Below are 26761 nucleotides of genomic sequence, written 5' to 3' on the forward strand. Positions count from 1 at the left end.
TGGAAGTAAGGAGATTTCGGGAGGAAACTGGGCATACAAAGGCGTGGAGAATACAGCATAGATAGAAGAAACAAAGCTTTTTTCTTTTGAGATCCTTGAATCCATCGCCTTCACTGTTGCCGTATTGCAATTTGAAGTGCTCTTAGTCGTAGTCTGCAAGAAGTGAGCACCACAGGTCGTTTACAGACTCAAAGTGAGCTGAAGATCTCCAAAGCTGCTTTTCGTGTGCCATGTGTCAGTGTCATATGTCTTCGTGCTGCCACTGCTGCCGTAACAAATGTCATTCCGTGGTTGTGTGGTTCGTGTCTATCTCGCAGTTGCGGCGGGCGGAACTCATCACCGCTGCTGCCGCAAAGCTCAGCCGGCTGTATCTTCACTGAATGCGTTGGAGAAGGTGTACAATGTGCGTCGAATTCTCTGCGCAGCTTCGAGATGCCGTGAGGCTTTCCGCTGTTGCACCACTGACTTGAGGAGTGCCGGAGGTTCGTATGACTCCGCCTGGCTGCAGCACGCTTCAGGCAACCGGTGACAGCTGCCATCCCTTTGTCTGCTCTACTGAGGGTCGAATGAGTGCGTTTTACTCGGTCGCTGGAGCACGTAGTTGTTACGCTGGCCTGTGTGAGGTTTCTCGCGCGCGTGCAATGGCCTTGTGACTCTCGTATTCCGTCTCTCTGCCCCTGGCAGCGAGTCCCCCGAATCTTTCAGACACGTTTTGTTCTTGCTAGCTTGATGCTGATGCTCTCACGCCCCCTCGTGAAGCAGCTTGCAGTGTCTTGCGTGTTTCAACCTCACGTTGCGGCCTGAGCTGCAGCGCGCCTTCCCAACGCAGCTGCTCTCGAGCCTCGCTTTCCACGCTCGGGAAAGCATGCACATTTGCTAGTTATCATGGCAGATGGCTGCTCATGCAGGAATCACGCGATTGACAGTCAGAGCCTCGTGGAGTGCTTGCTCTTGCCTCAGACGTTTAATCTCCATGCCCTCATTCTTGCATGCCCCTCACCCTCCCACGCCTCTCACGCCACTCTGCTCACCCTCTCACCCGGGTCATCCTCGGAGAACCTCTTTCCTGTACGGCATCCCCCGCAGCGGTCTCCCGGGCGGTGAGTACTATGGGGGCGCTAGAAAGGGGCGGAATCGTGGGCCCCACAGGTTCACGATAGCTGGTTTGGCGATGTGATGGTGGAACACCAAAGCAAAAGATGGCCTTGCAGCTCGAGTGCACGCTCAGCCATCTTGTCTGGCCACAGCCCTGAATAGCTGAGGTTGTACAGCTCAACGAGGGCTTTCTAACGGTGCTACTTTCGAGAGACCTGCCCTGGCCGTTCTCGAGGTCCCAAGGGCCGAGGGTAGAGAGCTTGTTCGACATGCACTCCCACATCTCGCTCAGGAACTCCACCACAGTGAGCATTCCATGAGCCTGGTGAGTGATGAAGACACTGGAAGAACTCCGGGTATGGCAGAATCGAGAAGAGGAATAGCGTTGTCATGTGAGGCCAAGCCTCCCTCCTCCATAAGAAGACGGCCTCCCTCGCCCTTTCCTCCTCTTCACAACTCCCAACTTGGTTTCCGACTCTTTTCTGATACCTGAGCTTGACCATCACTCATCTTCTTTGGCCACCACCTTCATCTCATCCATCGTTGTTGTCATCCTAGTACAACATAGTTCAGCATTCGTTCATCATGTCTCACCACTCACCTCAGTCTTCTGCTGGTGTTGGGCCTTCCTCCAGCCCCTATGGTGGTACGGACCCGACCCTCTACTCGCCTGAGCTTGTCCGCAACCATCGTTCAACCACGCTTCACCATCGCAACAACCTCAGCCAGGTCACCGTCATTCCCAATGGCCAGCAGGTCGACAACACCTCGGACAAGTACATCAACATCCTTCCCCTTGCTGTCCCTCATGTTCAAGGTGCCTTCGTCAATGAACTTTCTGAGAACGACAAGTCATACATTTCTCGCTTCCAGTTCGTCTCTCAGCTTCCTGACGGTACCAATGCTGGTCTCGATTCCGAGCATGAGCTGTTCAGTGTCCAACATCAGATGAAGCTTGTGAGTACTCCAGTCATCCTTCCATCTCTTGCCCCTTGCTGACTGCCATCCAGTACCAATGCTTCTCCAACTGCGTGCCTGTCTACGCTCGAGGTGTTCATCTCCGCTTTGATGACCTTCGTGAGGCTGCCGAGGCCAAGGACATCCTTGAGCAGCATGGCTTCACTGTTGACTGGATCTCCAGCTATGAGTACGCACTCGCCAAGGCCCAGGACACTGCTTGCCTCAATGAGTTCGAGGGTCAGATGAAGCTTCCTATTCTCATCGTGCCCAACCCGAAGCATGATGCCTGGGAGTTTACTCCTGCTGATCTCACTGACATGACTGACACCATTGAGCGTGTTGCCGGTGCTTTTGGTACTGTTCGCAACTGCATCCACGTCGACACTGAGGACACCAAGATGCTTCTGATCTTCCGCATTGAGTTTCACTCTGTCGACGCTGCTCACCGCGCTGTGTACAGCTTGCAGTCTGATCCGATCTGGGATGCATCCAACATCGTAAGCAGCTCGTCTCATTCATGTCATTTCACCCCTGCTGACTCACTTCCAGAAGGCCTACCAGTGGGCTACTGTTGATCCTTCAGCCTGGTCTGGAGAGCGTGCTGCTAACTCGCCTCATCGCACCAAGCCTCGCGTCGACGATCAGGGCCGCTTCGTTGGCTTCCGTGCTGCTCCAGTGCCTTACTACGGCTCCGCCTCTGGGTACCAGCGTCATCCTGCTGATCAACACAACCGTGTTCGTCGTGAGCGCATCCTTGACGGCAGCGATGTTCGCACCACGATCATGTTGCGCAACATCCCCAACAAGATGGACTGGGTGAGTCACTTCATCTACACCTTTCTTTCTTCTTCGCTAACCACTGCCATAGATGTCCCTCAAGGCCATCCTCGACGAGGTCTGCTTCGGCACATACGACTTCCTCTACCTACGCATTGACTTCAAGTCTGGCTGCAACGTCGGTTACGCATTCATCAACTTCGCAGATGTCGGCGGCATGATCGCTCTCGTCGACTCCATTGAGTCTCGATGCTGGCGCGCATACAAGTCCACCAAGGCCGCCGAGGTCTCCTACGCCACGATCCAGGGTCGTGAGGCTCTTGTTCAGAAGTTCCGCAACTCTTCGGTCATGCAGGAGACTCCGTTCTGTCGTCCTCGCTTGATCCTCACTTTCACCGACGCTGATGCTGCTGGCAACCTTCGCTCCACCGGTACCGAGCAGTCTTTTCCTCGTCCTGACAACCTCTCCAAGCTCCAGCGTTCCATGGACTCGGCTCGTTCTGTCGGTCTCTACCCGCCTCACGGATACTCTTCGATCACCGAGCACCGCAACCGCACTAGCGTCTACGACCGCGGCACTCCTCGCGACATGCTCCAGGCTGCAATGAACTTCGCTCGCCAGCGTGCTGCTCCTGTCCCCTTCCAGGGCCTGACCGAGCTGAAGAAGCGCGACATCGAAGTCTGGTACTCATACGCCTTTGGTCAGGGCCACTTGGGCTACATCCCATTCGACTTCATTCCCATGACGCACGTCGCCCAGTACTTTGCCGACACCGCTCCTTCGCCAGCCCCTGTCAACAACTACCCCGGCGTTATTGGACGCGCTCCAGCTCCTCCGACTCTTGCGGGCATGATTGCCAACGGTGCCACTGGTGTTCCTCGTGGACGCGCTCCAGCTCCTCCGATGCTTGCCAACATGATCGCTAACGGTGCTACTGGTGTTCCTCGTGGACATGAGTCTGGCTCTGCAACTGCTACGACTCCTACCCGCCGCTCGCGCACCAACGGCAGCCCGGCTGATCCTCGCTCTGCTGGTCGCGGTACCTCTGAGTTCATGAACAGCCGCTACATGTAAGAGCATCATCCACGTTGACCGATACCTCGCTTGCTCTTGCCTCCTTCTGGCTGCGCAACGTTGTATTGTCTTTTGCAGATGAATCTTGCATCACAAACATGGCAACTCCTGTCTTTGTTTCGGTTTTCTTCACATGGTTACCAGGCCAGTCTTCTCGGTAGAATTTCTCTGGTATACACGACTGAGTGTGGTATGTTTTGGCGCGACTGCAACGATGGACTGGATCTGAGCTGGATGGTGGGTTGCAGATTGATGATCTCTGAGCCAGCTAGTGGAGTCCACTGATGGACCTTTTCAGGTCATATGTAGTCCAGATCTTCTTTTCTTTAGATTGAATAAAAGAGCATTGCTCAACAACTGTTCCTTTCTCTTGCTTCGTGGTTTGACATGCTGATCTCATTGACTGCTGATATGTGCTCATCTTGCTTCCGTGACATTGCTTTGCTCGATGCCTTCAATGCCCTTTGATCTTGAGGAAGCTCACTCCCTCAGTATGAAGCATGAAGTACGAGACACCACTTGCACAACGAATCAAATACAGAACTCCAGAGACCATATACTTGATGCTGATGTCTTGATGATCGTGTTTGCTTGAGGGGCTTTGGCTGCTCATCTGCTCTGCCAGCTTTGAGCGCATCATCGACTGGGGTGTTTAGATTGACGAATAGAATTTTCAGGGGCTCGAATATGGCCGCAAGCAGTGCCTTCCAAAACGAGCATCTAGAACCACCTAATACGATGGGGGGGAAGAAAGCTGAAGATATTAGACGGAGAAGGCAGATACAAGCCCGCCGTCGCTCAAGCAGTTCAGACAAGCTGTCTCAGTGGCCATATGCTTCAGCTGTGATAAAATGCGAGTCTTGATCTTGCATGAGACACATGATGGGGGTGTGCTAGCATGAGAGCTTATTCGGACATCTTTCGAGCTTGGAGTACAGGGTTGGAGATGCTGAAGTTGTGTGACGCATGCATGATGCATGCTCAAACAGCCAGCAAGCAGATCGAAGCAGCATATTATTCCGCAATATATATCCTCTACTCTGATACACGTCCCCATCAAAGTCCAAGACATGTATTTTGAAAGGATATGCATACTCCTTGACTCCACCCAACGTAGCCCGTCCACATACTCGTCTGATAGGCTTTGTTTTGGCGATATACGTACGCATCAGTAGCCGTTCTCAGATCTCGGTAAAGAGCTCACAAACTCGGATTGGGTAAAAGTCTTGATGTTGAAATACCCAACATCATGTCGGCATCAAACATCGTCTTTCTGGCGCCTGCACCTCTGATTCTCCTATGAGGATCGCGATCTGGATGGCTGCGTACGTTTGCATGGCGCACGGGCCGTTCGAACTGGTGATGCTCGCCGTGGTGTTGCAAAGGACGCCCTGACAATCAACAACCAACCTCACATTACCGCGTATTCTTTTCTTGTCTCTAAGGGCTTAGGACTCTTCTTCTTTGATGCTCGATTCGGCAAGCAATCTTGAGTCGCCTCGCGCTCGGCTCGACACTTCGCCGTCTGTATGTGCAGCTGCTTCGCAAGGACTGCAGCGGCCTTCGCAGTTTACCGCAACTGACGTCTCTTCTTTCGTACTGCGCGTTTCAAGCTACAACGTCTTCTCTTGCGACTTTCCAAGCCAGGATTCCGTGTTGGGCCTCTCCGGCGTGCGCCCTATGATTGCTACGCGCAGGGGGTTCTGTTTGCTCAACGGCGAAGGCAAGCTCCTCCGCAGCACTACCTCTTTGACCCAGACAACAGCATATACAACACGCGATGGCCTTCTATGGTATGCGTTAAGAGCCTCTTGAGCAGATCTCTACACTTCTTCTGCGTCCCACAGCCACCATCATCGAAGGCGGGGTGAGCTTGACATCCCAGTACCTCGCGCCAACTTAAAAGGTAGTTTGAATGCGAACAACTGCTCCGGAATGATAAAAGCTCTCTGCTGACACCGATAATGCTGGACAGATATCACGGCTGCAACTACTCCTGCAGCGCGACACGTTTGCTCCTTCTCCTTCTACGCATCCCACCCCGCTTCCGTTACGCAACCGCGAAAACCTGATAACGGGTATGTGTGACACAAGTCAACGCGACCCGAGTTACGAATGCTAGAATCCTTCTCGATCGCTCGACATCAAAAATAAGGGCCACAAGATCAGACTTTCGAAAGACACCCCCCAGAGACAGACGACAGTGATGGCGTCTGCATACCATCTTGGGACAAGAAGTGATTTCTGGTAATGCTCTTGAGCGCTTGGAGCTTCAAGCTTACAACGGCTCGCGTTGTAAGCCTCTGCTTGATAGTTCCTCGACAGTGAGGGACGTTCAAAGGCAGACCAACACCTACTTCGATACATCGATGGCTCTGTTTAGCGAGACCCATAGTGGTGCCCACAACGACTTGCCGGATGTCATGGATATCTCTTCTCGTACAAAGTAGGCGTATTGGATGGTGGTAGCTGGCCAAGATGCATTCGGACGTCAACCCAAATCGGTTGCTCCAACCCGTCGCAACCTCTAGGACGATCTTGCCGGCGAAAGTAGGCGATGAGAACCAGAAAATTCTTCCCAAGTCCAGGCGATCCGACGGGCTGTGTGGTCTGACCGAGGCAATCCAGGCTATTGGAAAGGTGAACACGAGACTGTTTGGTGGAAGACGACACGCTTGATCTTCGGTTCATTGAATGCTACTCGTGCAACACAAGCTGTATCGTATTCGAAAAGCAATCCAGGAGGTATAAAGGCTACCAACGAACTAAGGTCATGTTTCTCCACTACGCCTAGTCGCCTTCAGCATGCCGTGTTGGAAGCGCGCAAGTCTCCGGCTATTTCCGTGATATACGGAGCGGGATGAGAAGATATCATCAAGTCCTTTCCAAACGAACCCCTTGTCCTGCCGTGCAAGAATCGTTTCATGACGTATTGACGTTGGTGTCGATATGCAAGCCGGTAATCCAGTAGCTTGGCCTAACAGGAACGCGCCTTGAATCGGACCGCCAGTCGCGCTATCGAACACCGACTGATACCGGCTTTCTTAGGTCCCAAGAAAATACCGTTACAAATCGAATGTGCTGCCCCGGAGCTAGACACGACATCGAAAATGTACACGCTCATGCACAAACGGACCTTGGCGGCGATCCTGCCGTAGGAAGCTCGCAACGGGTACCCGTAAAGGCTTGTTGCAGCAAGCTTTGAAATCCCGTGCTCTTTTGATATGTCGATCAAAGGTCCGGTACGTTTCGAGTTGTGTCGGACGGGATAGTAGGTTTTGGGCTACCAGCATGCTTTGGCCGTGCCTTACGAACGGCATGAAACCACATTGCAGCTTGTTAGTGTCTTCTAAGGCGTTGGTCAATGTACGGTGCCATGATGTCAGCCGTTGATGCACCCGCTGATCGCAAGAGTCGAACACAGCTCGCTCGATCATCGAGTAGTGAGAGGCAAAAAATCAGAAGCCACAGCTCCCAGCATCCTTAGTCGTATCATACTCGGAACATGGTATCAAAGATTATCTTGCCGAAGTGCTGCATATGCATTTTGCAACCACTCCCAGAAGACAGTCGAGTAATCTTCCTATACCGGAGCCCTGTTAAGTCGAAACAGGCCATGAGAATGTGCGCCTCGTCAGCAATCGACCCACCTTTTCCGCAGAGATATCGCTATCTTCGCCGTTCTGTTTGTGTTTTGACCTGAGTACGCGTCGCAACTTGGTGTCGCTCCAGAGAGGTCTCAGACATTTGCACGGTCTATGCAACCTCGACATAGACAGAGGCAGGAAGATGCATTTTAAACGCTCTTGAATGACTGAAAGTCATTGCATATGCTCACATGAGAGCACCAATTCGCGGAAAATCCAAAGACTCAATCCGGTATTACGAGTCTGACGTGGTCCACAGTCCATTGTGCTCGGTATCGCTTCTCTCATCATGACTACTGTTCCTCCCTTGTAGATGATCGTGTGTCTGAGATACAGTACGATCACTGTGGTACCCCTCGAGAATTTGGGAGGGCCAACGTGTCGTCCACCATCGCAACATGCCCTTTGTTCTGCATACCAAGGCATGTTGCATATGGAACTGTATCATGGCTTTCCTAGCCCGGCTGCCGCCTTGGCTGTAGTCGCTTTCGAAAGGTGTCGAGCCGCTCGCGCAGCATATTGGGGCGGCATGCAGTTCCTGCGTGCAGTAGCTGGGATATGACGATCATAGGCTAATAGCCAGAGGTTTCATTGCTGACAGACGGTTCGAGACATCGAGCGTGTCGTTTTGTTTGTTGTTCGGTCGGGTCTTCGCCGCCCCCCGCCTTCGTTGTGCGACGAAGACGCGTCCTAGAAAAGTCAGGCAAACGAGACGCTGCTGTCCGAAAAGCATTGACTGTGAGCGAGAATGTCACAAACATGGCAAGCGAGCACTCATTTCCCACCTTGTCTGTCTGCGCAGGTTGTGCTTCTCCGTCGGATGTAGAGGCCAGCTCCGCAATATAGCCAGAGCTGTTCGGGGCCGTCTTCGCGGAATGGCACTTCCCAGAGCCTATAGTGTCCAGAGCCTGTAGTGTCCATCAGGACGAGTGTTCTTGCCATAATCGATATTTGCGTGCAAGAAGCAGCAGGTGTGGCAGCTTAGAGGTATCGAGTCTGCTCCACAGCGTGTCGTCTCCGCGACGCCACAGGCCTCATTACTCCTTATGCGTTCTCGCAAGGTCGTCAAGAGCACGAAGATACTATTCGCATACCTTATGACGCGACTGACCTTCGTGCGAAAGCGGAAGCAAGGGTGGTTTATGAAGGGAGGATCAATCAGTTGCAAATGTCTCCGCAAGACAACCTGAGTAGCCCGGTCGCTCCTCCCCTATACGATTTTCCTCGTTCATTTTCATGCTTGCGGACTATGCAGACCGGGAGACGGATGTTGGCAGATGAGTTGTCGATGTGGTGTCGGGTGGTAGGGTGCAGCCGCTCACGAAAGCTCAAGCGAAGCCAGGGGACATTGAAAGGCCGCCAACATCTCCGGGTCTACCACATACGTTGCAGCCCATTGTACGATATGGAAACATCGTGACAAAAGTGATACAACTCTCGGGATCACAAGGTCGAGCTTGATGACACAACGATTCATCGACTCAAGTTAGGTCGAGGGACTTGGCATCATTTTTCGACGAGCGAGGAGTGCAACTTTCGACAACCCTAGTCCGATCTCCAATCCCCACTAGTCTCAATCACACGGCACGCGACATCAGTCCAAAGATTCGCAACCCACGAGACTGGATAGCTACAGCCTCAGCGTCTTGGTTTTGGTACGACTGAGCCTTGTGATACTCGCTACAGATCATACGTCGATCTCACGCACCACTGCGTCACCAAAAGCAACGCGTAAAGGGCTTCTCGCCTCTGTATTGTTACACAGTACTATCAACATCTCACATCAGAATGAGAAGAGTGAGCTGAGCATAACTCGAATCGGGATTGCAAGAAAGGGGGAAGGTAACGCTGCTGCCCCCGTGCTGTCAGAATTTTCACCGCCGCTTTCCACGCGTTATTCGCGATCCTCTCCTGAACATCACAAATTCAACATTCACTTCTCAAATACGTCTTTATCTATCAGAGAGGATAAGGAAGAGGGCATAGACTTAATCGGGATCTGTTCGTTCGTTGTTGATATAAACGACGTAACGTGTGTCAAGTAATAAGGACATCAAGTCGCATCTCTCGAGTCTTTGCTTTCACGCTGCGTCATCAACGCGTCTCCCCTCTTCACCTTCATCATTCCCCAGAAGCGCAGATATTTTCGTCCCCCACCTCCCAAGGCATGCGACTGACTGTCTCGTCCACTATCAACACTACAACCAACCCAACGCCGGGAAGTTCAGCACTCTGACGGCACGCTGCTCACTTCGGAAAACCCATCACAATCAGAAGCTCCTCCAATCGCCGCATACGCACATCTTCCGCTTCCGCACACGGCAACCAACAGCACCTCAATATTTTCGCGACCCCACATCCAACGGCTCATCACCTACCCAGAAGCCTTCAGGACCCTTCACGCTGCCACTCTGCCAACACATAAACCTCCATATAATCCTTCAACTATATATAACCATGGCTGTGAAATACTTCGAGTCTGTCACCAAAATGCCTGCTCCAATCCCCGCGACCGCTCTCCTCGCCGCCACCCAGAACGACAAGGCGATGCTTCTCGATATCCTTGAGTTGCTCAATAAGCTCTTCGCGCGCAACAGCAACCAGCACCGTCGCTCCCACTGGTGGAAGAGCCTACACCAGTTCCGAAAGCAGCTCGGCCTCTTGCTCTCGGAAGTGGAGACCGGCAAGAAGAGCGAGCGCCCGGAGAAGATTGCCGCCAGGTTGACGTTCTGGGACGAGAAGTATATCCATCAGTGGTACTAGTAAGTGTTGTTCCTCCAATCTAATTTTCTTTGGCTCTTCGACATAGTTACGACAAATGCTAATTGTGTTGAAGCCAGTTCTCTCAGCTCACTGCAGTGGGACCGTTCGCCATGCTCGGTTTGGTGATGATGGCGTCTGTTGCGCGCGTGTGCCGCATTTGCGGTATCACTGCTGTTTATGAAGAGATCGGTTCGGGCGACATCAAAGGTATTCTGAGCGCCAATGACGAGTTGGCTTTGGCTGCCGAGTTTGGTGGCGTTCTGGATGCCGGGGAGGAGTGGGACGAGGGAGTTGTGATTTCGAGGGAGGAGTAGGAATTGAGGACTTCTATGATGTACACTTGCGATGATCATGCCTGCATAGTGGGCGTTTTGACGACTACGATACCAGCATCTGGAGATGCGTTTAGGTTAGAGACAGGCGTTCTAGGAGTCCTTCAATACACTTTGTGATGATCATCTGAACTTCTATCACGCTTTTAAGATCTCCATGTACTCATGTAACCTCGCTCCTTGCTCTCCCATCACACCCTGAGGACCTCCGGTCCTACCCTTTTCCCCCAACATACACCACCTCTCCGCTCATCCCCTCTTTCACCCATCTTGCAGCTACCTGTCCCGTCTCCTCGCCCACCTCCCTCTCCCTATCTTTCCCCCTAACACACATCCCATGATCCGCACCCCTCACAACAACAAGCTGCGACACTGCCGCCATCTTCCCTCTCACATCCTCCAGCGGATCCAACGGACACATGGCATCTCTCTCCCCTATGATAAACAGGACATCCACGTCCTCTGATAAATCCAGTAGAATCTCATCCCGGATGCCTTTCGGTCCTTTGAGCGGGTAGGAAACAAGAATAAGCCGTACCTTTGGTCTTTCATCTGTCTCTTCGATGGTTTCTGTGAGAAAAGACGTGGCGGCCATAACAGCGGCGCGCGCACCCATACTTCTGCCTCCGATGAGAAGCCCTCGAGCGCCTATCTTCCTCTTATTTGTTCGGGGCTTTGCGTCTGCATTCTCCTGCTCACAGGTTCGGATATGCGATATACACTCGTGGAATGCTTGCACCCTCGCGGGAAGGTTCGAGGAGCCCTGGAACGCGAAGACGGGCAGGGAGGAGGAGAAGCCGGCGCAGAAGTTCACGACTGCGGGAGCGGAGAGTGTGCCACCGGCACCGTGGGTGAAGATCAGTGTGTCTAATGAGTCCGGTGTTGACGGGTTGGAACATTTGTAACGCTGGCATTGTATTGGTTTTTTCACAAGTGTTGAGGTGATGGTGAGGGTTGTGATGTTGTTGGGTAGGGTGGGCTCGATTTGTTTGACGGGATTAGACTCGATGTTATCACTTGCATCACTGGGTTTCGGAGTCGTCGTAGTGACGTGTTTGGTTGATTTGAGCTGGCTCTTTGCTCTCGAGGTGCTTGGCTTTGCTACAGGAGAATCGCCTTTTGGACCTTGTTCCGTCGACGGATTTTGTCTTGTTGAAGAGCGTGTGACACGCTTCTTGGGCTCTGGGGATAATGTTGGCAAAGAAGGTCTGCGACGCTTTGGTGGCATTTTGGCAGTATGCTGGTCGCACACGCTCTCCTCTGTTGGATCTCAAAGACGAGCTCTCGGAGAGCGGCCCGTGCCAGGTCGGATGAGTCTTCAGAATTGATGTAGAGGTGAACAAGGGACGTGCAGTCAATGCGCCCACCAGTAGCAGGACATGAAGACGTGTAGAAACAGTTTCGTCGACTCGACGATAGATGCGATCGCGGTAATGTTGAGGATGGCGCTTCATCCCCAACCACTTCCCAACCACTCCCCTACGGATCAATTGATCGCACTGCTTCAACAGGGCTCTCGAATCATTCAACCAAAACACACTTCTATTTAGTTTCATGGCCTTCGGAATACTTTACAAAATATTAGCGCAAATCGAGCGACTGAAAAATCTACGATTGACGTAACGGTTCTTTGACGAAGTCAGAAAACGCGCAACGAAGCGTTCAGACAACAACTGGACATCCAGTAGACTTGCAAGCACGTTTTTCTTGGTAGACAGTGAATGCTCAGACACGTGTCCAGGAACATCCAAGGATCCACGTAGTGCGTGACGCAGTCGCGTTTCAGCTGATAACTTTGATAAACGAAATATTCCCTGCGCATATCGATTCCGTCCTTGAACTTGAACTTGAACCTGAGTTCACTGAGTCAAGAACGAATAACAACCCAGTTAATGATAAGACAGCTATGGTTTCGATTTCGAGCGACGAAGAACCAAGACTGCCAAGGTAGGAGTGTGAGTATTTCGCAGCCTCGCGATGCCCCCGGAGTTTCCACAGGCGAGCCGAACTGACGCCAGTGCCTGCACACTACCACGGACGCTCGCTCTCAGCATGCTGGATAAGGTTCCAAATGCTGTTCCTGACAGATCGCAAACCATACCACGGTTTCGACCAGGGATCTTCCCCAAGTGCGAACTAGCACAGAACCATGAACGAGGGTGACGTCAGCACCTCGTATCCTGTCCTCTGCATGTGGCTTGCAAGGATCTGAGATAATCTACGACGCCTCGAAAGTCGACTGAAAAGTGGTACGATAGTAAGAATGGTACGAGGGACATATTAGCATCGATAAAGATCGGATGTTCGTGGATGCATCATCCAATACGGAATTCACGACCCAAGGCTGAGCAAATGGCGTCGACGCCTTGTGAATGTCCTGCTGAGCTGAGCTATTGCAGTCCAGAAATGAACGCAGAATACCTGGTTTACCTTGAGATTTGCTGTTAGTGTAAGGGAAATGGGAAAGACGCCAGAGTCGCAAACAGGCCAGGCTATGTAGCACGTGACGCTATCCGAACTACGTCAATAGCATCGACAAAATGATGCATGTGATCGATCATCAATTCAATCCGGAAACATGTTTGGAAGTCCACCTATTCTTGCAAGGTAAAAAATAGCCCTGTGATCAGAGTTACATGGGGTCTCGTCTCATCTTGAATCCCCATGTCACTCGTCACCTCTCATCGATGTGCATAGATGTCGAGAGCAACATATCCTGGAATATACTAGCTTATGCGATAGTGTTGGCAGGATTGGTAACCTCGTATATTCAAACTCACAGCCAATCCGATAGACGGCTCCCTCACATACGCTTTTTGCCCGCGGACACAACCCTTTGTGACAAAAAATGGAATGCTTTGGTTTGGGTGTTTTGTACTGTTCACGTGAGCGAATAAATGAAGAAACACGATCATTGCAAAATCAAGTTTGAGACGAAAAAGCTCGACTGGTACCATGCAAATGTGCATGTGAAGAATTACACTATGAGGTACATGGATGTAGATAATAGTACACGGGTATGTAGGGTTGTGTAGACGATATAAGCAAGATAAGAAAAGTCCACGAAGTTCACGGGGGTATTCTGTACATAAAGTGTTACTTTTCGTGGGTTCTTGGAATGAGCAGACATTGCGTCAAGAGAAGTGAAAATGATCGTTAGGAAAAACCAAAGAGCGTGTAGCATATTAACAATAAGCGGCTGTCTCAAAGCCATTGAGATACGAAAAAGGATGCCACCTTCGCCTAATGAGATCCATGCCTAGGGGTATCGCAAGCAAAACCATTCGCCGCATTGCCCTTCGTATATGTTCGATATATGGTGTATTGAAAAGAAATGTCGCAATATGTGATAGCCTAGTACCCATGTTGAGGGTTGGGTGCATACTTTTGGTCGGTTACATAGTAAGATTGAGGGTGCGGTACAGCGTGGTATTGTGGACTGTAAGGCTGCAATACGGGGGCTGATGCCCTTCTGTGCGAATCACTCGGTGGTACAGAACCTTGGCTAGGCTGTCGAGTTGACGTTGAGGTTTGTGGAACCGGGACGGGGACATCGAATGTCGCAGTTTGAGGCGCAGCATATTGAGTAGGTGACGTGACTTGAGCATGGTGAGAAGCTGGGTACTGGGCAGCCGATACATGTTGAGAATAATGGGATGCGGGAACCGTTTGCGGTTGATCAAATGGATATTGTCGCGCGGGCTGCGACTGAGGAGCATACTGCGGGGGCGCAGTCGACTGAGTCGGAAACTGAGGACTGGAAGATCGTGGAGATGGATAATGTTGAGGCGAGGGAGGTTTAGCATATTGCTGAGTAGAAGGCTGCTGTGCGGGATAAGCCTGAGCGGGTGGTTGCTGAACGGGGTATTGGTGGGCAGGTTGCGATGCTGTGTACTGAGGCGCGGTTGTCTGTGGGGAAGAGTAATGCTGTGGGCTGTGATGGCTTGGTGCATATTGGTGCACCTGAGCACCGTGCCAGTATTCTGGCACGTGCAAATGGAGTGGAGCGTGGCCCTGAACTAATCCATGGACGCCCACTACTTGCGTGGCTCCAATAGCATGGTGTTGGAGATGACTGGGCTGGATGTGTTGAGGATAGCCTGCAATAAGAGGCATATCTTTACTTTCTTCATCTTCGAGACTGACCTTCCAGCCGGTGAGAAGCTCTGGTCTGGGATGAATATCGGCCAGTTTTGGATCCTGGAATGGTCGCTTCAATTTTCCGCTGACAACGTCTTCGAGACTGTAGTAGGAGATGACATGATGGTGGGTGCCCTGGTACTTGACGGAGATGGTCTTCTTCATCAAGCCACCTTCCTTAAACTCGTAACTGTCGATAAGTGACCCACAGAAGCGCCTCTGCTGGTCCGGAGTGAGACTTTGGGCGAAGTTGGCGTAGACTTTGCTTGCAGTCTCTGCATCGGCAGCGAAAGGGCTGTCGAATGGAGGGTTTTCGTATTCGTCTTCAGACGTGTTGACGTTTTCCCCAGTCTTGGTCACAGAAGTTCCGGCACTCTCTTTGCGCTTTCGTTTGGTGCCGCAAGATGGATTTAGTGCTGTCTTCTTCTCCTCAGGCTTGAGTGCTCGTACGAGCTGACGGTATATCAGACAGTTGTTCATAACCCGGCTTGGAGACCAGTGCACAGCGTCAGTCCAGCGCTTAATCCCAGACGCGTTTTCTTCGTACACAAGGACAGTGCCCGAGGTAAGCATTTCGGCTCGTTCCTTGTCGTGGGGTCGTCGGCTGATATGGCTGAGTCGTCCCTGGAGGGAAGCCTCAACAACAGTCATAGCGTCCTTTGTTGTATCCAGAAAGCCTTGCCAAGTGGGTTTGAAAGCGGGTTGCGCTTTAACCATATTCCCCGCTATTTGGGGCCGTGGAGGCGGTGGTGTAGCAGTACCCGCTGGAAGTACATGTGAGGTAGCGATCGAATGATGGCGAGGTTGTGTGCGCGTTGGTGGTTGGAGATGAGATGCGAAGTTGGTGTACATAGAAGGGTCAAAGATATTGGGATACGATGGTTGGGGCGTGCTCGAATTCTGGGACCAGTTCCATGAGTCTCCCTCACCGTAGCCTTCCACCTTGTGAACACCACTTTGGGACACATCGTGTCCGAAAGATGGCATCGTCAAAGTCGGTGTCCTTATACCTTGCAACATGGAGAAACGGTGATGCAGACGACGAAAACTAGGGATTTGTAGGCGCTTTACTGGTAACGGAACAACTGTAATTTGATCAGCAAGAAATTTGACGGAGAAGGTTTATTCAGTAAGTGAACTCACCTGTATGATTGGAGTTCAAGTCACTCAGTCAGTTTGGCATTGGTTGAAGGATGGAGACAAAGTTCGAGGCAATGCTCTCGCAGGATTAAAGTGAGATTCGATTGGTGTTTGTCGTCGAATTTGTAGGCAGTCTATAAGACCAATCAGTTACCGCTGTAACAGTTGCAATGGCCAACGCACTTGCATGGGGTTGGGAAAGGACGATGGGGCATACTTACGGGACAGCAGGTAAAAACAACGATATCAGTCGATGTACATTGCCAGAAAATAGCGATATGTGATGCTAGGGACGAGTAGAAGTATAGTTGGGGTTGGTATTGCTGCGGGGGTGAATTACTCAGTGGCCAGGATGTGAAGGTCCGCGGGTCCCTGGAATGATATTAAAGGAAATAACAGCAACGGCTGTATCCACGAGCAGGCATATACCGGCCTCGTGGATGGAGGCGCTATGTGGGGAGGACTGGGCCGTTCGGAGAAAACCGACGACACTTGGAGAGGGCAAGTCAAGCGCAAGGAGCATATGCACGGCTGCGACAGAAGACGAAGGCAGTACGTAGTGAGGTGGTTAGAGAGGATTGCAGGTCTGAGCCCATGATACGCTAGATACGGACAGCGGGACAGTTGTAGCGTAACGATGACCCCCTGCTGAGCATCGTACTAGGGAGACTTTGGATATGAGGCACCGCTGCAGAGATGGACACTTTCCTAGCCCCGTTTGCCCGTTCACGGGTTCTGGTTCTGGCCCATGAGACGATCGACGCATACAAGGGACGCACCCTGCACGCTCCCCACCGTCCACCACCGCACGATGGTCGCCGGCTAGTCTGTCATGACTCCGCCTGCCAGGGCGGGTTGACGGTTAGCACAGCAAGCTTCACGTTCCTGGACGGCGGCCGCAGCAGAGGCAGGCGCTGAAATCTCCGACGGCGTCATGGTCTGTCCTCAGGAACCACGGTTTGGCGACGTTGTGGTTGGGTGCCAATTGCGCGGGCATGGGCAAGTAGGTGTTCAGCAATTTGGAGAGTGCCGTGGCTGTACGGCATGGCCTCCCAGCAGGCCCGACCGAAGCCAGTTCAACGATTGATTGAGAGAAGCGGAGTCCGCCAAGGGGAAGACGCCGCAACAGCCCTCAGCACTCCAGTATGGTGAGCTGGGATGTGTATCCGTTCCCGGCCAAGCGTTCTCGGCGAGAGGAGACAAGCCTAATTCGCGGATACGGGATGGTGCACCATGTTTCATGGGCTCGCACCTTGCGCCCGGCCACTGACAAGCTTCCTCTTCCGCGCAAACTCCTCTCACGCGCCAAAACCATAACGTGAAGTATGGGGGGCGGATTATGCTATTGTTCTGCGAGCAAATCTGGTGTCATTTGGAACCTCAGTGTACCTTTTGCCATGTACCATCGCACGGCGCTTGAAACTCACTGCCCGTATATGGCCTAGCCCCGCCATGCTTGCCCGTAACCCTGCCGAGGATCATGCGCGTCCCGTCACACATCATCCGAAGCCGAGAATTGCAGGGCATTCAGCACATCGTAACCCGATGATTTGCCTGGGGGCTGCTAGAATCGCCATCAGTGCAATGTTCAGGAGTCCCAACGTGTCTCCCTGCGCCCATCTGCCTTGCGCAACTCGCGTCTACTTCAGCCTCCACCCACATGGCTGCCCTCTTCAGCCGACACGCTCAGAACATGGCTGGCTCAGGCACGACAGGCAGGTTGGTGTGGGGCCATGGAATGACGACGCTGTTGATACCTAGGTATGTGATAACAGCACGCCTCATAGCTGCAGCAACACCGCGCATGTTTGTTGCATAAATCCAGTTGCTTGTTGTGCCGAATTCTTGGAGCGCAAAATGGCATGGATCAGACCTTGCAAATTCATTGTCAATCTCATCCACTCGTCGTTCAGAAATACAGTCAGCGGTCTATTATGACGTGGTTGTCGCGAATCACGCCGAAACTCACACTATTGAAGTGGGCTGCCTGCTAAGGCGGACGGATCGACTGGAAGCTCTACGACTCGCGCAATGCTTCCCTTTCAGCTCTAGCTGAAGATCCTCGCTTTACTGATCTGGTAAGGGTAGGCTGTTATTTCCACTTCAGCGCACTGGCTTTTGTGACAAAGAGATGTCAATCTCTTGCGCAAAAACCGTCCAAAAGTCGGCAATGATTATCATGGGCCTCGGTAGCGAAGAATACCAACGTTGTGATAACCTACGCCTTTGACACTCGGCCTGGGCAAGTCAAGCCACAACCTCGTATGGTTCTAAACAAACGTTGCCGCAACTTAACCTTGGGTTCGCGCTCGCCAGGGTCGCCTCGTGTCAGAAACATCGCTGCTGATGATTGTCTTAACAGATGCCTATATAGGGCTTGTGCAGGCTTGTATGCCGCCAGTCACGCACAAAGTGGTTCCTATCGTGGCTACCTTGTAATCTGGGTGTAACTCACAAACAACAAGGTGAAAAGCGTCGTGGTCTCAAGGCTCAACCTGTTTTACATTCACCCTCCTCCACCATGTCTTTTGCGACTTGCTACTCAGATATGAAGCTCATGTTCTTCGGTGGTCTGAGATATTAACAGTGAAGTGATTCTCACAATATTGTAAACTATCAGTGCTCTTTTACTGCGCTAACAAGTATTTCTCAACGAATTGAGCAGACATCATGTTTTGCATCTAGGACACTTTCTACAGCTCCACATAAGGAGTCAACAATACCGATCCGAATTCAATCGCCATTCCGGGATTTTCTGACAATCACAGGAGCCAACTCTACGACTTTGGCGAGCAGTTTTCGCTACACAAATACACAGCTCTCAAGCTGTCAGCACAACATCATTGATGTGATGATTCTGCACGTCAGCTGCAGAGCTTGCCCATACTACAATATTAGCTCTGGACGTCAAAACCCCGGCCCGATTCAGGAGACCACAGTGTAGTTCTCACAGTGATAGCCACGACGACCCCTCTGTTTCCCACACCCAGCATCCTTGAGGCCCCTAACAATAACACTCTTGGCGCTTGGAACCGCTCATCGTAATTCTACGATGGTGTCTGGATTATGAAACACTCCTCACCATCCTGGCCCTCTCTCGGCAAGTAAAGATACCGGGAAATAAGTTTCCTCAATGAACCCTCAAGACCACCCAACACCAAACACATAAGGGAATGATCTTTGGCTAACCAAAACCCCACCTTAGCCTTGCACACATAGACCCATGGTTTGTGTAGCGTTTTCTGCTTGGTGTTAGTTATTGTCTTGGCTTATCAAGTTGAATTTTGCAGTTCCCGTCTCCCGGTATTTCGACTTGCCGAGAGGCTTCCACCAGCTGCTTTACCAGTCTCTGGCGCTTGATGTTGGTCTCGTAACCGAATGGCAATTTTGATAATGTTAGACTGGCACCTGGCTTGGTTCCGTTGCTTCCTCGGTCTCTCATTATGAAGCACTCATGCTTGGCAGGTATCGGAGGCAAAGTGATACCACAATGGGACAATCACATTCCTATACCAGGCCTAGCTCATATTCGTATTCCAGACTTCCTACTAGTGCATAGCTTGTCCATTTCTCAGAGGTGGCATCGTTCATCTCGCGCTGAGACAACGATGGAACTGAAATTGGTGAAGTGATGCGATGACAAGTCATGTCACATCTCACGTTGTGGTGATGTGACAGTAGATCGCCAAGCTGAGCGGACAATAACGGCATGCTTATGCGACCTCAACTGATTGATATTTGTTAGCTGCTACCTCACGATTAAGATTACATTTTGTTTTCTGTCAGCCGCTTCTCAAGCACCAAGACGAACCTGAGAACTCCAGTGACTCAACGAACCATCAGATGTTTACCGTGCTCATAGTGGCGGGCCGCTCCTCTGTAATTGAAAGTGTAACCACGGGCCGCTACCTGAGATCAGTCAGTGGACATAGCGACGACAATCACTTAGCTGACGATATTGGGGAAGTTTCTATGTCTCATTTGAAACATCTCGGAGAATTACCAGGGTCATGTTGAGGAGAATAAAGGACACGTTCGGGGCTTTCCAAAAACGCCTACCCTGCTAGCTGCAGCAACATGTACAGAAGTGGCTGAACATCCTCATTCGCAGTTTCACGACATCTGACCTGTTGCGCATCATTCTGACTGGGTCGGCCCATGTCTTCCTGACGCTCACTATCTAAGAGTGCCCCACAAACGTCCATAACTGTGTCCATTTTAGGCTTAGCACGCAGCCCCCAAAGTATATTGCCACTGCTAGCTGCTTGCGCGATACCTCGTAAACTAAAAGCTAGCCAGACCGCCGAGAGTTGCCGACAATCTCTTTCAACGTCCAGCAACACTCTCTTGAACACCTCGTCTGACGATCCATGCTGAGCCTGTATGCACGCCCGTACGTGTTGACATTCATGGACCTGCGTCTGAAGGAACCCCATGACTTCAGACGCAAAATCCCTTGACTCAGCCAGATCCCACGGCTTAACGGTTTGTCCTCCCGCGCGACTCGTTGACCGCTTGGATAGTAGCGAGCTGCCAGCCAACTGTTTCTTCAACGGCTTCTATTGAAAGACCTGTCAAGTCAACTATAACCATAGAGCCTCTTCTTGTTTGAATATCACTAGCGCTGTCTCCAACTGATCATGGGACAATCCATTCAACATGATTGACGCAAGCAGAACCTGTGTTAGTAGAACAATACTACACTCTACAATGTTTCAAGACGCCAGATGCGTACTACCGCGAGCGCAGTCGACTATTCCGGTCCCTTTGTTCTTCTCTCAAAATCACATGGTGTTGCACGTTCCCAACACTGCAAACCTTTCGGTGTCTGGAAAATGCAACGCGTCTACGTATGGAGATTTAAGAAATACGTGAAACCGGTATTCCGATTGAACAGGTGCAGCGATATTACACGTTTCCCCTGCTATAGATCGACATCTCCACTGGCAGCGTTTTGACGCTTAATGATCCTTCCGGTTACTGACACATGTCTGGGGGCGTGTCTGCAGGATCATGCAGATCCGGTCAGTCCAGGTCACTCATCATCTGCCAACCGAATTGAGCAGAGAACAATCTGGCGTTTCCGGGCTTCCCGCGCTGAACTTGCCACGTCCAAGTTATGATACGATACTCACTCGCACATGCTCCGCGGGGCGTCAGGGGGAGACCCCAGCTCGAAGGCGAAACTTGGAGGAGGCGTAGTTGCGTGAGTTTACATGGTACCCGCCCTTCCGCCGCAAGATGCCGTTCAGATCCCGCCGTTTACAGCCCTGCCGTTCATCCCCAGTTATGAGTGAGTTTGCAGCAACCTAAACTCAATAATTCTGGATCTAGAGTCTAGTATGTATCATCTCGAGCGAATGTGCATAGTGTTTGATTTCTTGTTATACCACTTCGTCACGTCGTTATCCAAGATATCGGCGCATACCTTTGCCATACCAAGGCCAGGCGGTCAGACAGGTCACATTGCTTCGTAGCAACCACATGCAGGGAATGATGTAGCGAGTAATCGTCGTTCGGTTTGAAAGAGGCAACACCATCTTAATGACATTGTGTTCTGAAGCTCTGACCACCTATGTAAAGACTCAAAAGTTCCTTTACACAAACATGGAACAGTTCAATCAAAGTCCCGGTACCTCGAAGCATCTGTTTTGTGCACAAGTCTCTTGCTTCTTCGATTGAATGTAGAATGAATTGTGAGGTCATTGGCGAGGCACATCGAGACTACGCTGCAATCGACCAAGTGAGAGATGCACACATGGATACGAGCATATAAGAGACGCTCTGAGGCACAGTGTTAACTAGTAAAACACTCGGTCTCTGAGAACCATTCGAACAGTCTAGACAAACATAACCTGATGCCTAGCTGCATAGTGATGTACCTCAGAGACATGGGCGGCCAGTCACTGCAATGGCGCCCTGCAGGGATTTCCACAAGCGTGATCTCTTTCTCCTCACGATTTCTTGAGGTATTGTGAGGTTTATCCAGGAATTCGCCTTTTGTCGTGTGAAGCAAAGTCTTATCAAAAAATGTTTAGACCGATATTCATCAGCATGGCTCAAGGGAAAACCTTGTTCGTAAAGAATTGTCGTCGGAATAACATGCCGAGTCGAATAGGGTGGTTCGTTGTTTTGTTGAGATGGTTCACCGGTCCGCCTCGTCATGGACAGTATTGAAATTAGTGACCTTGTGGAGCAATATGTCACATGTCCAAGCACGCTTCCAATGTATTCAGTCTTGCAAGGAAAGAACTCTTTCAATTGGTTATGCTGAACTCCAGCCCGTTGATACCTCTTTCTGCGACCAGTTCACAATATGGAGTTTCTTGAGTTGATATCAAGCCTGTACAAACTCATGATAGAGACACTCATTCCTATTCTACTGTTTGAACGACGTGTTATATATAATAGACTCACTCTGTATAACTACCCTTGGCCTCCACATATTGAGTGGACTCCCGTCAACTGAAGTCCCTGGTTTCTATGTATATCTCATAAGTATTTAGGTGAATATGCGATTGTCGATGTGGGTTCAGAGAAAGCCGACACCTACTCATACACGATTTATCATATTCTAGCTGTGTCTTAGACATTGCACAAAACAGCAGAATAAGATGCGGCAGTACCTTGCGCACGTGTGCTCATACTGGAAGCAGGAACTCAGTCAGGGTTGTTGATACTTTCACAAAAAAGTTGTTTACTCGGTTTCATTTGACGGCCGCTATACACAATCACGTATCCGTATAAATGCCTTCCAAAGATGGCCAAATGCTCACAATGGCACACCGATATGTAAACATACGGGTACCTGAACTGAAGGTTCAAATAATGGCGTGTAATATGGAATAGCCGCATTCATGAATCAGACTCCTTTGGAAGTCATCAAGTATGTGTCTTTTATCACTCGTAGACCCATTTTCCAGGCCGTAATGCTAATTCTCCATCACACCAAACCCTTCTATGGTGGATTTCCAGTCCGTATGTGATTGATTGGACCTCTTAGTACTTTAAACAAAGTCCTTCACGACGTTGTGTTGCAGTGTCTGTGTTCAATGTCTCTTCTATTTAGTACAACAATGTAGATGATAGAGTTTGTGAGAGCACGGCAGAAATTCGTAACAAAATAAGACAGACGACTGACTTATGTCCATAGTCCTCTAGAATATTGAAGACGGGCACAAGTAAAGCGCTTTCTCGTATCAGGCGACACACATGCATGGAAGTGATGTGTACGATATAAGAGGACGGGAACTACAGGCGACAAGTCATCAGTTTGATTATGCATATGTGTCATGGGTATATCCACAGTTGTTTCCGTCAATGCTATCAATGTCATCGGCGATGTTTGTTCGTGTGTTCGTTGGGAGTTGAAGTCCCACACCTACTCTCTGTTCTTACGTTGCTTTCTATGGAGGTTCTTATCTACTTGCTAGAGATACTTTCCTCTACATCCCAACGGAATCTCGAATCGCACCTCTTTCTCATGGGTACCTTGAAGCGGACTATGGCATTAGAAGGGAATAGGCGGAACGTGCATGAAACTCAATCGAACTATTGCGCATTTTGACATGTAAGTTGTCGATGTGATTGATGAGCAATCAGTGGGCTCACTAAGGCAACTGGAGACAACACGATGTTATCATGGCGGCCTAACAAGATGAGGAAATAAGTTGTTAACCCCAGACGCTTTTTAATTTCAGGCTGGCGCTGTTCAGTGGAGTCAATATTTCATTTGGTGGATCGATGCATGATAATGAGGCTCAGGGCCTGTCCTAGGTGCTACACGACAACACAGTACACCAAACAGATAGCCCTGAGTCTTATACGTGTGCGACAGATTGTGTGTTGTTGTGTCAACTAATAATAGGTAAGTATTCAAAGTGGTAATGTAAGGCAGCCCTGCTCCAAGGTAGTGCTAAACACTCCTCTCCAGGTAATGTCTTAGAAACTGCCAATCATCGTTAGGACTTTACGTGGGTTTGAGACAAAATAGGGCTCCGAGCCTCACCATCAGGATTCGCTCCACTGAATCAAATTTCAACTCCACCGAATGGGACCCGCCTGATTTTATCGAGGTCCATGACGTTTTGCAACCGAATTTCCTTACTGTGTAGAAGTCAATAGATTGAAAGTAAAAGTCTGGTGTTTTCTAGTCACATTGCTGAGATGTTCTCAAGGCAAAATATTACTGTTGAAACCCACCGTTTCGTACGCAATGATGAACTGTCGCGTTAGAAATTACGGTTCTGCTCATCGAGACGTAGAATAAATGCCGGTATTGGCAGAGCCAAGATGTTTCCGTTCTCTTAGACATCGACCAAAACTTGAAATCGATAACATAATCCAACTGTCGTAACACTTGACTGTTTACCTGCGAGTCAAGTTCAAAGTTAGGATGTCATGAATTTGAAACCGTCTTTTCTAGGCGATGTAGAAAGTCTTGTTTCCTACCTCTTACTGAGTGATCGCGTTAGATAAATACATGTCGGAAATTCGCGGTGTTTTGGTACGACCGCATATTCTCTTGATTTGGTAGAAGACGTTTGGTGTCTCCAATTTTATGTATTCTCCGTTAACATAGTCTGGCACTGAACTTTTCTTTAGCAAGAGTATGGAAGCCCACTTTCAAGTACCTGCAAGCACCCGTGAGTTGAGGAGATGATATGTACTCGCCAGTCGGTTAAATTTTCTGATGCAGTACAGGATATAAAATCTAACCCATTTACAGGCAACCACTACCAATGCAATACACAGTAATAAAGAAGTAGAGCTGAATGACGGTCTCTCAAAAACTAGCTACTTGATATACCAATGTGAGCACGTATGTTTGAGAGCCCGGACAGCCATTGGTCAAAGTTTAGTTCTTCGAATGTAGATTGTGACCACCCTTCTCATTCATATGTAGTATTCCCACGCATAACTAACACTGTTCTAGAGGATGTTCTCTACATACAATTGATAAGCTTCAACGCGGGTACAAGCAACGACAGTTAATGTAACAGCCTTTGCACCTTAAATGTCGAACCCTAAAGGCTATTGTCTCAACTTCTTGCACAACGAAGTCTAGAAGCCCTTGCGCTGAATCTTGCAGCAAATCGAGGGAGTATGCAAGCAATCGCTAGTAAAACTGCTCAGTATGAACAAGACGCCGCATCCGCGGTCTGACCTCGATATTTTGAGCTTGATATGGAGACATGAGTGCGAGTAACGATATGCCCCTGAAGACACATGATCCGACGTGGTAGAGCAGAATATCGAACGATGATGGTCAGTGAAGTACGAAGTACTTATTTACTATCGACTGCTGTTTGCGCCAGATATACTTAGAAAAGGGGGAACAGGAAGTGGTTTAGAGATTCTAGAAAATCGTTCCCGGGAGTCTCTTCAGGTAGGTGCAAGAATCTCTGTTCCATGGAAATTATTGGTATGGACACAAAGAATGCCGCAACAACAAGCTCAACCTTGGTGTTCCAACATTGATCAACACTAATTATGCCCGTTGTTGTGTATTTTAGCAAGCATGATCTGGGATCAAGGACGGAATATGGTCTGTGAAACCGTTGTACCACCGGGTTGAACGATAACCCCTCTACAGATAACCCTCGATATTCCTGCAAGGTACTGAGGTCGCCAGAGTGACACCAGCGAGAGCGTTTGCATGATCGTCCCGAAGGCCTATCTTATGCCAGCCTGAAGTAGTGCAGCCTAAGCAACATTTGAGTCGCCTATCTGCTGTATGGAATGATCACAGTATAAAGATAGACGGTTGCTGTATTCGCTATTGTCCGCTTCCAACCCTCTGTTGTGACCATAATCAGTTTCGCTATACATGATGTTGTAGCTCCGAGAACCTACTGCTCTTGGCCATGTCAAGGCTGAGTCCTTGGTGCCGACGACCAATGCGGAAGGTGAGTTCAGATTTACATTACTCCAAATCAAGGTATGGCCTCGATGTAATCCTGGTTGTGTATCTAGGGGGAGAATTTGCCCTTACCATGAGCAGACACGAACCCGTCTTGCAGCGGCTTCCGACATGACACCTGTATGTACGCACAAGGAATACTCGGCCGATGTCGGTAAGCAAATACGGACATGCGTACAACAGCTCGAGGTACACTGGTGTTCTGCTGAAGCGATGGAACTCATATCCGTGAGGCATTTCACTGGTAGACAACGTTCGAATACGTTTGACAGCATAATCGGGTGGAACTGCGTTTTGTGCTTGAGTATGCTTGTGTGCAATAAGACCAAGCTAGGAAAAGCGACAGCAGCTCCATCAATTTGATCGGTATGAGAATTCAGTGAGCGCAGTTTTGCCATTGGATTCCAGTATCGCATGTCGCCAATTAGATCGTGAGCGGGTAAATTGATTGGGCCTTGGACCAAGCCAACTCTGAGATGTTGACGCCCAAGCCATCCTTTGTGTGGTTGTTTCGCCACCATATATGAGACAGCGTGGGACGCTTCGTTGCACTTATCGTTCTGTGTCTAGACGGTGTCGCTGGAAAGGGTTTGCGCTCCAGAATTTGCTGCAATCCGACATAGCTTGGATGACCTCAGGTATTCTGATGCCCTCAATCCGGACGCGGCATAGTATATGGAAACTATCCAGCTCTGAACATCACCTGCTGCGTTTTGCCAATGGCCTAGACAATACGTTAGACACCTACCAGTCTTTGCAAAACATCTATGACTGCTGATCTGGTCATACAATTGGGTATGACGGTGAGGGGCTAGGCAAGGCACATCACGCCCAGTGAGATGTTGTTCCAAATGTTGAGGGGAGATGGTGTCGTCAATCCTCGAGATCTTGGCCCAGATCGCCATGCATA

The 26761-nt window shown here is 50.2% G+C and overlaps 5 protein-coding genes across 5 annotated transcripts; 2 read left to right on the top strand and 3 right to left on the bottom strand.

Moving 5' to 3' along the window:
• Positions 1–188: 188 nt before the first annotated feature.
• P153DRAFT_386502 (uncharacterized protein) lies at positions 189–1408 on the bottom strand (the record flags this gene model as incomplete). The annotated part of the gene is made up of 2 exons (XM_033670536.1): positions 189–609; positions 1032–1408. The coding sequence occupies 2 exons, from the start codon at positions 1406–1408 to the stop codon at positions 189–191; spliced, it is 798 nt and encodes a 265-aa protein (XP_033522770.1).
• A 272-nt stretch (positions 1409–1680) lies between these two features.
• P153DRAFT_386503 (uncharacterized protein) lies at positions 1681–3907 on the top strand (the record flags this gene model as incomplete). The annotated part of the gene is made up of 4 exons (XM_033670537.1): positions 1681–2052; positions 2106–2552; positions 2605–2871; positions 2924–3907. The coding sequence occupies 4 exons, from the start codon at positions 1681–1683 to the stop codon at positions 3905–3907; spliced, it is 2070 nt and encodes a 689-aa protein (XP_033522771.1).
• A 6137-nt stretch (positions 3908–10044) lies between these two features.
• P153DRAFT_293068 (uncharacterized protein) lies at positions 10045–10631 on the top strand (the record flags this gene model as incomplete). The annotated part of the gene is made up of 2 exons (XM_033663873.1): positions 10045–10316; positions 10391–10631. 2 exons carry the CDS (start codon positions 10045–10047, stop codon positions 10629–10631), a joined length of 513 nt encoding a protein of 170 aa, XP_033522772.1.
• Positions 10632–10911: 280 nt separating this feature from the next.
• P153DRAFT_262877 (uncharacterized protein) lies at positions 10912–11547 on the bottom strand (the record flags this gene model as incomplete). The annotated part of the gene is made up of 2 exons (XM_033662842.1): positions 10912–11288; positions 11349–11547. Coding segments are annotated over 2 exons (576 nt in total), but the record flags the coding sequence as incomplete, so codon positions are not given.
• Positions 11548–13810: 2263 nt separating this feature from the next.
• P153DRAFT_36165 (uncharacterized protein) lies at positions 13811–16289 on the bottom strand. The gene is made up of 3 exons (XM_033667003.1): positions 16151–16289; positions 15933–16063; positions 13811–15874 (listed from the first exon to the last, which is right to left on the bottom strand). Exon 3 carries the CDS (start codon positions 15807–15809, stop codon positions 14004–14006), a length of 1806 nt encoding a protein of 601 aa, XP_033522774.1. The 5' UTR covers positions 15810–15874; positions 15933–16063; positions 16151–16289; the 3' UTR covers positions 13811–14003.
• Between the last annotated feature and the right edge of the window lie 10472 nt (positions 16290–26761).

Source organism: Dothidotthia symphoricarpi (assembly GCF_010015815.1).
Source record: "Dothidotthia symphoricarpi CBS 119687 unplaced genomic scaffold P153scaffold_12, whole genome shotgun sequence".
In the NCBI taxonomy this organism is placed as follows: Eukaryota; Fungi; Ascomycota; class Dothideomycetes; order Pleosporales; family Dothidotthiaceae; genus Dothidotthia; species Dothidotthia symphoricarpi.